Source organism: Typopeltis vanoorti, chromosome 20 (assembly GCF_054136105.1).
Source record: "Typopeltis vanoorti isolate ZY-2024b chromosome 20, IOZ_Tvanoo_1.0, whole genome shotgun sequence".
NCBI classification, from domain to species: domain Eukaryota; kingdom Metazoa; phylum Arthropoda; class Arachnida; order Uropygi; family Thelyphonidae; genus Typopeltis; species Typopeltis vanoorti.
The window spans coordinates 57211362-57223642 of NC_143568.1; the positions used below are offsets into that span (position 1 = coordinate 57211362).

The window sequence follows — 12281 nt, forward strand, 5'->3', positions numbered from 1 at the left end:
ACAATGAAGCAACAACTAGTCAATATTCACATGTATACACAGTTTCATCTCTGTACATATTGAAACACCCTTTAATCATCTTCCTACATTCCATCCATCTTCCTCCCTCCCTTAAGGACTTGCCTGTTATAAGTTTTGTGACTTCTTTATGTGGAAAGGGATAAAAAAAAAACATAAATTTTGTTTCCTTTATGATGTTTATTAGTGCACAGATATGCACTGTTTTATGCAAGGGTTTTAAATTAAACTGATAATAAATAAAGAGCAGGGCAAATTGCAACAGTTTCCTACAAATGCAGGCTATTGACATTTCCCTCAGCACCTGTGAAGTGATCTGCACATATTGTTGCATAGCAATTTTTTTTTAATGTGAATATATTTGCAATATCTTGTTACAAGAAACTTAGTTATTGCATAAGGGGAAAAAAAGTTGATTCAGTTATTATTAGTACTAGTACAGTTTTATTTTCTGTTGAATCCTATAGTCCATCAGTTGGCAACCTACCATAGAAGGATATGCATCCTGATTGCCTTTGTAGTTTTTTTGTTTGTTTGCTTGTTTGTAGTAGTTTGTTTTATACAGCTGTCTGAAGCAAAAGTGTTGTTGTCTGTATCCCTTGAAATAGATAAAATTGAATATTGTGCGGTTATAAAATTCTTTGTATAAGAAGGTTTAATGTCGAAAGAAACTCATTTGAAGTTCATAAAAAGTTTCTGGGCACTCTTCTCCTTCATTTTCGACAATTAAGAAATGGGTTGCCGAGTTTAAACATGGCCGTACTAGCCTTTTTGCTGAGCCATTAATAGCAGAGGCTCTACCAATTGACTAACCTTTGATCAACGTGAAGGATGTCCAAAAAGTGTAAACAACACCAGAAATCATTGATCAAGTGCACAATATGGTATTGGATGACCGGTGAGTCAAAGTGCCCACTTGCTCACAGCAGATCAAAAACGCACTTGCATGAAAATCTCTGAACAGTGCTTGGAGCGTTTTAACAAGAATAAAACTGATTTTGTGCGTTGATTTATTACTATGGATGAGACTTGGATTCACCATTATACACTAGAATCCAAACAGCAGTCAAAACAGTGGACAGAAGCCGGTTGTTCAGTGCCAAAGAAGATAAAGTCTGTTCCATCAGCAGGAAAGGTCATGACATCAGTGTTTTGGGATGCTAAATGCATTTTGTTTATTAATTATCTTGAAAAGGGTAAAACAATAACCGGGGAATATTATTCCGATCTTTTAAGCAGACTAGATTTTAACCAGACCAGAAAAAATTTGTGAAAAAAGACTCGGTTTGTAGAAGAAAAAAATCATCTTTCATCAGGGCAACGCACCTACCCACAAAGGTGGTTTGGCAATGGGAAAATTAAGAGATCTGCACTATGAATTGTTGGAACATCCACCCTATTCCCCAGATTTGACTCCCTCTGACTTCTATCTCTTCCCATAATTAAAACTCTTCCTCGCTGATTGTTTTTCTTCGAATCAAGAGGTGACTGCAGTTGTAGAGGGGTATTTTGCAGATCTTATTGAGAACCACTACAGGGACAGGATAATGGCAGTGGAGCATCTCTGGAATAAATATATTAGTCTTAAGGGAGATTATGTTGAAAAATAAAAATAATTTTGAAATTATAAATTTGTTTTATCATTGTTAGGCCGAGAACTTTTCAGACCACCCTCATATTTACTGCAGATGAAATTATCAATAATGATTTTTACCTTCCACCCCTTCCTCCTCCCCTTTTTATATTGCTCTTATTTCATAAGAACTCTCTCCTATGAAAGTGCCACCTTGCACACATTTTGGGTGATGGTAGATAAATGTTTATCCTCAAGTTTTGCATTTCATGTTGTGATACTACATTGCTCCATTCTTTTCCCTGCTCTCTTATGTACATCATTAACTTTCTCCATTTGATTTCAACCAATGAGAAACATTTTGGATCATTGGGTATCATATACTATGCGAACTAAGCTTCACGCTTCAGACGCTAAATTGTTTTTATATCGCTACAGGGTATGTGATATAACCTAGTTTTGAACTGTTCATTTCGTATTCTTGCATTGTCGTATTAATTGTGAATATTGTATTTTTTTAATTAATAAAGTTATACCATTTGTTACAAAATGCCCAAAAGAAAGTGTAATTGCAATGAAAAATTGAAGGATCTTTTTCCTTTCATTTTCATAACAAAAAGTGATTGTGATGATAGCTCAAGAGTGAAATGTAGCGTGTGCCATGCAGAATTTAACATTGGCCATGGAGGTAAGGTAGATATAACTGACCATGTCAATACAAAATAGCACAAGTCTGCTGTGTCTGCAAAAAGTTTGTCAATCATTGGCATCATTTTTTGGGTATCAAAAGTTAGGTAGCCAAGAAATGGAGTTGGTTGCACAAGAGGCTACATTTGTTTTTCATGCAGTTAAACACAATCACAATTTCCAATCTATGGATTGTACGTCCTCTATTTTAAAAAAATTCTTGAATAAGAAATTTTCATGTGCACAAACGAAGTGCAAGCCTATTATTACCAATGTCTTATCAATACATGTAAAAAGTGAAATATTGGAAGATCTGAGCAATGTAAAATATTGTTGCATATCCATAGATGCATCTAATCATAATATTGATTTAAGATTGTACCTATCCATGTGAAGTATTTCACTGTTGATAAAGGGATTTCAACAGAAATGTTAGACTTTTCTAGTCTTCCTGGAGAAACTTCTGATCTAATTTGTGATCACATTTTAAATGCTGCCCATTACTGATAAAATAATAGGCATTTCAGCAGATAATACCAACACAAATTTTGGTGGGTTAAAAAGGAAAGGTAAAATTAATTTTTTATTAAATTACAAAACAAATTAAACAGAAAATTAATAGCTGTAGGTTGTGCAGCTCGCATTATACATAATGCTGTACAAACTGCTGCTGATATCTTACCAATAGATATTCAATCAATTTTGGGTAAAGTTTTCCAGCATTTTCACCAATTCACTGTCAAAGTCGAAAGTCTGAAATCTTTTTTGTGATTTTGTCGAAACTGAATACAAGACTATTTTAGGTCATAGCAAAACACGATGGCTTTCACTGCAGCCATGTTTAATTCATTTTATTGAAATGTACGATGGGCTTAAATCCTATTTCTTGTCTCAAGATAAATGTCCAACTATTTTGAATACGTTTTTCAGTGATAAGAAGTATTTCATTTATCTTCTATTTTTAAAAAATCAGATGAAAATGTTTTCTGAGACAATCCAGTGAATCGAAAGAGAATATGCTACGAGTTGTGAGGTAAAAAAAGAGAGAGGCATTCTTATTACAAAAATTTTATTGCATGAAAATGAGAAGTATTTACCCAATGAAGTGAAAATTGAAATGAAAAATCTTTGTGAAGAAGGTTTAATGACTGAATCATCATTTAGAGACAACATCTCCAATTTCTACTTCACTGCAATTCAATATATTCAAGAATGGACTCAAAATCAGTTTAGTGTAATTTCTAAAATGGAATGGGCTTGCTTGAACACACCTGTATCTTGGGAAAATTTAATGGAATGTGTCAAAGAAATTAAGACCATCTTACCAAATTTCAGCTTAAATGAAGAGAACTTATTTTATGAGTACAGCCATGTTAAAATGTATGCAACTGAGTATAAAATTAATGAATGGAATAATACCAGTTGTAAACTTGAGGATAGGTTGAAAGAAATCTTTGGTCATTTTAAAAAGGAACAAATTACTTGTGAAGTAGCTTCAATTATAAAGTTTTGTTTGAAACAAATTTTTTTATTGATGAATTCTTTATGGAACAAATGGAAGGAATCGCTTGCAACTGGACGCAGTTAAATCTCTCATGCTTGTTAAAACCCATTACAGAAACATGTCATGTTCAGAGTTTTTCGATATAGTATCTAAGAATCGACAACTCTTGCACAAAATCCATTCTTCAACCAAATATAATAATGATTCTGCAAGTAGCAGTAAAATGGGACAGGCAACGACCAGCTGCAATGTACAAGAAGAGCCAGAATAAGGAAGAGAGGAGATATATATTAAAAATTAATTATAAATTTGTTTTATTTTTTTAATTTTTAAATTTAATTAAATTAATTTATTTTTCAATATAATTTTAGATATTATGCATCTACACAATACGCATAAGGCTCGTGTTGTTTATATTTTATTGTATATTTATATTGTACTTCCCCTTTATTCACATATTAACATTTTATATCTTTATTCTATGCCTTTATATTTCATATACTTATTAATGTTTGATTTAAGTGTTACGTGTCTAAGTATTGTCATTTGTGTTTAAGTGTTTTTATTAGAATTCTATTTATTTGATGTATGTATAAACATTTATGTTATCTACATTAATAAACCAAATTCAAATAAATATTTAATTTTTTTATTTTAAAATACATAATGTTAACAAATAAAATTTATTTCTCTTAACCCTTAATTCTACAAAATTTATTGTGTCCCGGTTTTTTGTTTTCAAAAAATAGGATCCCTACCCGCCAGCCATTTTGAAAAAATAACTACTTAACATTAAAACGCGATTGAATAAAAAATAATTTCAATGAAGCCCGCAGGCCACAAAGTTATGCTGCGGTATTTAGAATTGTAAGATGCTTTCCAGATTCACAAGAAACACTGTGCATTTGATACTTTACATAAAATCCTATAAAAATAAATATTAAATAGACATGCTTCTTCAGCCATCTATCAGCGCCAAGCTGTACTTAAGTACTAGTACTAATGTCGCAGCTAGACGGCTGAAGTAGTAGTTCGTTCGAGTGTGCTGTCTAGTACCTTCCAGATACATCTCAAAGGTTCTCGATACTTCATTATTTTCATATAAATACAGGAGGATCTCATCCACAGTCAGTCACTCGTGAACAGTGTGATATGCGTGTATAAGCGCACGCAGGTTCGTCTTGTCAGCCTTAGCTTATTGTGGTTTTATATTTAGACATTTTTCATTAGTATGAGACATATTCAGTGGATAATAACAGTTGTACAGCCATTTTGGATCATTTTTTGGGTTCACCTTCCATCACTATGGCGTCTACGAGTAAAAAATGTAGGTCAAGTGATTCTTGTTGGGTTTTTAATGTAAAGTGGACCAGTTTGTACTTTTTTGTGCCGATCGACAATAAGCCAGTGTATTTAATTTGTCATGAGTCAGTATCAAAAGAATACAATATAAAATGACACTATGAGACAAAGCATGCATCCAGTTTCGATCACCTTCATGTGGACAAAGCGAACCGTCTCCAAATTGATTGAAAATGCCAGCAGGGTACGTTTTAAAAGGCAGAGGGAAGAGAGTGATGCTTGCATCAAAATTAAGTTATGTAATAGCTGAAAAAATTGCTAAAAAATCAAAAGCCTTCTTGGATGCCGAGTTTGTGACAGAGTGTCTCATCGCTGCTGGGGGTATTCTGTGCCCAAATAATAAGGAAGTGTTTTAAAAAAAAACCCAAGTTTGTCTGAGATAACTGTAGCATGACGTTGAAGATCTTGCCAATGACATTGAAGGAACTTGAAAAACACGGTTGTCCGAATTTACATCATTTTCACTTGCTTTAGACGAGAACACAGATGTGAAGGATACAGCACAACTGGCTATCTTTGTCCGTGAAATTGATCAACAATTCATTGTGACAGAAGAACTGCTAGCGCCATTACCTATGAAAGGCACTGATATTCTTGAAGATGCCAAGAAAACACTCCAGTGTTTCGACCTCAGCTTAACCAATCTCAAGGGTGTGGTAACTGATGGTGCCCCTGCTATGGTGGAAAGAACGAAGGGTTTGTTTTGCTGATATGGAAAGAACCAGAACTAGAAGGAAAAGATTTCGTCCATTACCACTGTTTAATCCACCTGGAGAATTCGTGCTCAAACTATTGGATTTGAGAATGCCATGAAAGTTATTGTGGCTGTTGCCAACATTATTAAGGCAAGAGGATTGAATCATCGTCAACTCCTAGAGTTTTTGACCCAAGAGTGCAAAGCAGATCACGGTGATGTGGTTTATTATAATGATGTGCGTTAGTTGAGCAGAGGGAAGGTTCTTAAAAGAGTCTTTGACTTAAGGAGTGAAATACAGCAGTTCATGCAAACAGTAGCACGCCAGTAGTGTATCCGGCACCTGTGTGCAAAACTTTAGTTCCACACAGGTGCCGGATTTTAGTTGCACACAAGGAGGAAATACATAAAAAAATCACTTTATAAAAACGTATATCAGTGAGTAAAAATGAAATACGAAATATATTCTTTTATTTATTAAATTTTGATAATAACAAATAAGTGATTATAAATAATTTGTTTAAGACAAATCTATAAAATATAATTAAAATTCAAACAAAAATGTAATTTATTTAGGTATAATTAATGAATAATATTTTTTTATGTATTTCCTCCTTGCCTGAAATCTTTGGTGCCTGTGTGCATCGCACAAATTGCACCCTGTGCCTGTGCACCCCTGCATGCAAACCAAGGGGAATTTATCGATCCGAAGTGGATGACAGACATTGCCTTTGTGACCGACATCTCGCTGCATATGAATGACCTAAATACGCTGCTACAATACAAAGATCAACTGGTGCACACACTCTGTTTGATCACATCAAAGCTTTTGTGGCCAAGCTCAAACCTTGGGAGGCACATCTTGCAAAAAAAGACTTAACTCGTTTTCAGCTTCTCGCTGAGTCCAACTGTTCGTCTCTTGATAAATACGCTACAAAATTAGCCATGTTGCGAAGTGAATTTGAAGAGAGATTTAGTGATTTTCGTAACCAACAGTGTTCTTTAGATTTAATGTCAATGCCATTCAGTGTCATTGCTGCCGAAATGTCAGGCTCAATACAAATAAAGCTGCTTGAACTCCAAAACAACTCTTTTTTGAGAGAAACATTATTCAGTGTGCCCTTGCTTACGTTTTACAAAGACTACATTTCTGAGGACGCAATCTTCGCTGGCATGCTTTGAAGATGTGCGTTTTGCTAGGAAGCACATACGTGAGCCCTTCTTCTCCAGAATGAAGCATGTGAAGTCCAAGACAAGAACTCGGATTACAGACCAACATCTCGAGAATACTTGCGCATAGTGACTTAACATTGGTGCCAACATCGACAAGCTGGTCAAGGAAAAATATTGCCAAGTTGCCCATTGACATTGTAAAAAATTAATGTTTTCTTCTTTAAATTATCTTTTTTTCAAGATAATTTACTTATATTCATAAGTAAATACAATCAATCCGATTCCTACTTATGCTCTTAAAGCTGAGTTTGTTTATTTTTATAGGATTTTATGTAAAGTATCAAATGCACAGTGTTCCTTGTGAATCTGGAAAGCATCTTACAATTCTAAATACCGCTGTATAGCTTAGTGGCTCTCGGGCTTTATTGAAATTTTTACTCCGGTCCGCACTGTCTGAAAGGTTGTAGACCCCTGACTTAGTATAAATGAGAATGATTAAATTGATCATTGGTCATCCCTTTCTAAGAGTTTCCCCTCTTTGAACAGTTATAGAAGGAATACACTAAACAATGTATTTCCTAGAGTCTAATCTGCAGGTATTCAGTTCTGATGTTTTCTCCCCTCATCCCTTGCTCTACCTGTATGGCTAATATGCTATAGGCTGAAACAATCTGTGATGTGTAGAATTACCATTATATACATCCATTTCATCGACATAATTTTCTCTTCTGTTAGCAAAATTGATGTTCCAGTGTTTAATCCTTGACTTGAATGGATAAAACATGATGACACTAAATCATGCAACTTACACTGCAATTTTTAGTACTTCCATCAGTTTGCTGGTTGAATTCTTTCTATCTTCAAATGGCATTTATTTATTGGTTGTGAATGAAACTTCTCTTCCCCACTCCCCCAGTGGTTTGCAAGTGTTTAAACCACTGAAGTCTTCAAATTTGTGTTGTAAAGGCCGGTGATTGAGGACTAATTATTACATTTTATGTGCTCTTCTGCTGATGTAATCAAGATCGGCTTATCCTAATTCATTAATTTAATTGTTACTTAGTTTTACAAATTGACAACTGCATACTGGTTTCTAATGCAGTTGGCATTCAGCCTACTTGCCAAAGAAGTTTGATGTTAAAGTAATCTGAAAATCCCTGATTTAATCAGTATATTAAAAGGGACAATGGAATAATAAACACATATCTAGTAAATCACTGGATTTATGGGTATATCAGAGAGAGAGAAAAAAAAAAAAGGTTGACCATTCCTGGACCAGCCAAATGCATGATTTTGAATTGCAGATGAAATTATCACTATCTGTTTACAGAAAATTAAATCATGTTGTAACAGTTTTTTTGTGGATAACATATTAAAAAGTTGGTTTTATATTTATAATGCACCAACATCTGGTGGTGGAAATGATTTAGAAAAATATAAGTGTATATAAATATATATAAGTATAAATATAAATTATAAGGATGGGTATCATGAGGTTGCTGAGGAGAGTAAAAGATAAGTGTGATAGAAAAGGTGGTCAGTATGTTGCCCATGTGTGATGAGATGATATGGTGAGGATTATGAATGGGATGATAACTGAGATGTGTGAAGAGAAAGTAATTCATTTTGTGAATGTGTGGGATGAATTTGAGGTACAGATGGAGCTGCATAAAAGAGGTGGGTTGCATTTGAATGGATTTGTGTGAGTCAGCCAGAGAAATTGTTACTGCAAGAGAGAGGTGACTGAAGTTGAATGGGAGATCTGAGGATGCAAGAGGTGAGGTGGAACAGCAGATAAGTAGAGTAGGAGAGTTTGTGAATGCAGAGTTGTGTGGCATGAGTGAAAAGAAGGAACACAAGCAGAGAAACAGGAGGTATGTTTGTATAACACAGAATGTGGGGGAAGCAAACATGCTGAAGGCTTGATATAGAACCAGAAATAAGCTCGTATGTATGTATGTTTACAAATGCCAGAAGTATTTGAAATAAAGGAAGTGAAATTGCATTAATAGAGTATATTAACCCTGAAATTGTGGGAATAAGTGAGACATTCTGACAGGAGTAGATGGATGAATGGATATGATGTTTTTCCTAAGGATAGGCAAGATAGGAGGAGTGTTGTTGCTGATAGCAGAGGGGTTATCTCCATGTAAGATGGAGATGAAAGGAGCAAACAGTAACAGTGGTTTTGAAGCAGTATTGTGTGAGGTGAAAGTGAACAGAATGAAGTATTTAGTTGGGTGTTGCTATAGACCTGGTAGTGTGGAGGGCATTGAGAAGGAAATGTATAGGCAAATCAATCTAGCTACTAAGAAAAGGGTGATCATTATGGGTGATTTTGATTATGTAATATCTACTAGAATGAAGAGACAGCATCCAGGAGCAAAGAGAAAGAATTTCTTGTTCTTTTGAGGGACAACTATCTTAAGCAGTATACATATCAGAGGGTACATGCCGATTAAGTGTCTTGGATTTGATTATCTTATGAGAGGCTGTTATTGTAAATGAAGTATTGAGCCTCTCCCTTTTTCGGTGAGTGTGACCGTGAGGTGATTACTTGGGTGGTGACCAGTCATATGAGGACTTCTGTGAGAAAGGGATACACATAGAACTATAAGGCTGGTGATTATTAGAAGCTCTTCTGGGCTTCTCATTCCAGCTATATCATAGAATGAAGAATTGGAAGGAAAGGAGATCAGTGCTGCTTGGGATCTTCAGTAACTGTCTGGCATAAGCAATGTCTAAATGCATTCCAGAAGTCAATAGGTTGAATAAGGTAGGTGTGAAATGGATCAACGAAGAGGTGAAACATGCAATTTGGAAGAAGGCATTATGGAGGTAGCATAAGATCAGTGGTGGTGAAAGTGGGTTGCATCAGGAGTACAAAGGACAAGCAAGAGAGGTAACTTGCATGGTAAGGGTGACAAAAGTGCAATATGACAGCAGCTAAATGAGGTCAAAAGAAATCTTAATGAACTTGTTTTGATATGTGGTAGTAGAAAATAGAATGATTATGGAAAGATGATTCTGATTAGAGAGAATGGAAAAATTGATAACTACTGAGGAGGATAAAGTAGAGATGTTGAATGAGCAGTCTCTAAAGATGTGTCATTCTCATTAAAGTAACATCATGCAGAACTTGAGAGCAGTGGGTATGAAGAAGGAGCCACTGGTGGTGAGTGAGCAGGAGGTATATGAGGAATTAGTAAACTTGACGTCAATAAAGCTCTAGGACTTGATGGTATATCACTGCATGTCTTGAGGAAATGTTCCAGGGAGTTAACAACAGCTTTAGCTTACCTCTTGGGTGTTAGAATTGCTCAAGTTCCAAAGGAGTGGAAAAAGGGCAAAATTGTTCTGCTTCGTAAAGGGGGTGATAAGACTGTTGCTTTGAATTACATACCAATCTGTTTGGAATTGTAGTAAAGGTGTTGGAGAAACTAATGAGGACAAGGATTTAGAACTGGGTTGATGACAACAACATTCTCTTTGATGGACAGATGAATTTACTAAAGGAGGGTGATATTTTAGCAGTCTACTTACCATAAGGTGATAGGTGCAATGGGTAAAGGGGAAGTAGTATACATGGTGGCATATTTAGATTTTGCTAAAGCCTTTTATAGATTGCCACATGACAAGCTAGTAATTAAACTGGAACAGATGGGGGTTGGATAGTATATGTAGTGCATTAAATTGGAGATTAGCTGTCTGATAGGTATCAGCAAGTTCTGTATGGAGGAGTGATATCCTACAGGAGGAAGGTCACCAGTGGTGTTCCCCAGGGATCTGTTTTGGGTTCATCATTGTTTAATTTGTATGTAAATGATATTGAGAACATACAGTGATATGGTGATATATAGTTATTTGCCTTGCAGGGCTTACAAATTATAGCCTTGCAAGGGGATTTGAATAGACTTTCTGAATGGGATTACAATTCAACATAGCAAAGCGTAAGTTTTAAATTTGGAAAGCACAGAGATGCAAAGTATAGGATTGTTGAGAATATCTTGGAGGAGATGAGGGATCTGAGGTGTTGGTGGATAAGGACCTGAAATTTCCTTACAATTTTTGTTTGCTAAAATTGTGAGGACAGCACAGTGCATTATGGGAATGATGCAAAAACTGCATATGAATTACTGTACACAAATTTTGCCACCAGGTTTTCAAAAGAATGAAGAGATGTTGGAACAAGTTCAGAGACGATTGACTAAGGTAGTTTCTGGTCTCTGGAATGTGTAGCATACCTTCACATACTAGAGTCTAGTAGTTAGGATTGGGGGGACACAATCGAGATATAAGTTGGTAAGGGAGTTATTGTCGGATTAATATTGATCAGATTTTTCATAGAATAGGTGGAGAGGGGAAGAACAAGAAGCCATCCTTGGAAGCTGTATGAGGAGGGTATGAGTAAGTGAGGAATAGGTTTTTAGCATGGTGAGTTGCGAGTGGTTCGAATGTATTGCCTGGAAGTATGGTGAGTGTGGAGACAGTGAATGCATTCAAGTAATGGTATGATGAGCTGTGTGTGTTGGACCTCTCATGATGAGTCACTGACTCTGTGGAGGTCTGCTACTACTGCTAACAATAAAGATTGCTGAAAAATAATGTATATTTTTGATATTTCCTAAGGTATGTGGTTCAGATACCTCATCTGCAATATCCTGATGTCAGAATGGGACAGGTAATCATTTGTATCAGATTCATAATAGAGATATTATGTATTTATGCAGCCATGTACATTGTGCATATATTTTAACCAGAAGCTATGATAAAATACATTTTTGTTATGGCATCTAATATGCCATTGAAATTTCATTTTTGAGTGGAGCTTATAAACAGCATCCATCACCATCTGCTCTAACTGCTTTTACATGTATTATTCTATTTTGGTAATGCTCTATCTAGTGGTAGTAACACTCATATCTGTGCATGTTATATCACAAGGTTACTGTATTTCTAATATACATATGGATGTATTGCAGAAAATGCATCAGGAGCTGTGTGTGTGTGTGTGTGTGTGTATATTTGTCTGTCTATATTCCTGTCTGTCAATATGTATTTTTTCATATCTAACTTACTAATTAATGTTGAAAATTATTACAGATAAATCTAGCAGCCATTCTTTGAATTTGTTCAATCTGTACCAATCATCTATTGCTCATGAGGGTCCCACACTTCATCAAAGGTCTTTCCAATACTGTGTAGGCACTCATTTTAAGCTTTTTGTTTCTTTTAAAATTCCCTAAATTAGAACTGTTATAGATTTTTAA

The 12281-nt window shown here is 35.2% G+C and overlaps 1 protein-coding gene across 2 annotated transcripts in view; it reads left to right on the forward strand.

The window, feature by feature from the left end:
* LOC150095459 (CCR4-NOT transcription complex subunit 2-like) overlaps window positions 1–12281 on the forward strand; it is a 71287-nt gene that overhangs the window by 21404 nt on the left and 37602 nt on the right. The window contains exon 2 of one of the 2 annotated variants that reach the window (XM_090410095.1): window positions 12115–12212. The exons of the other annotated variant lie outside the window; for it this stretch is intronic. Within the exon in view, the coding sequence (XP_090266221.1) occupies window positions 12115–12212 (98 nt within the window). The remainder of the gene's footprint in view (window positions 1–12114; window positions 12213–12281) is intronic. 2 annotated transcript variants of the gene reach the window in all.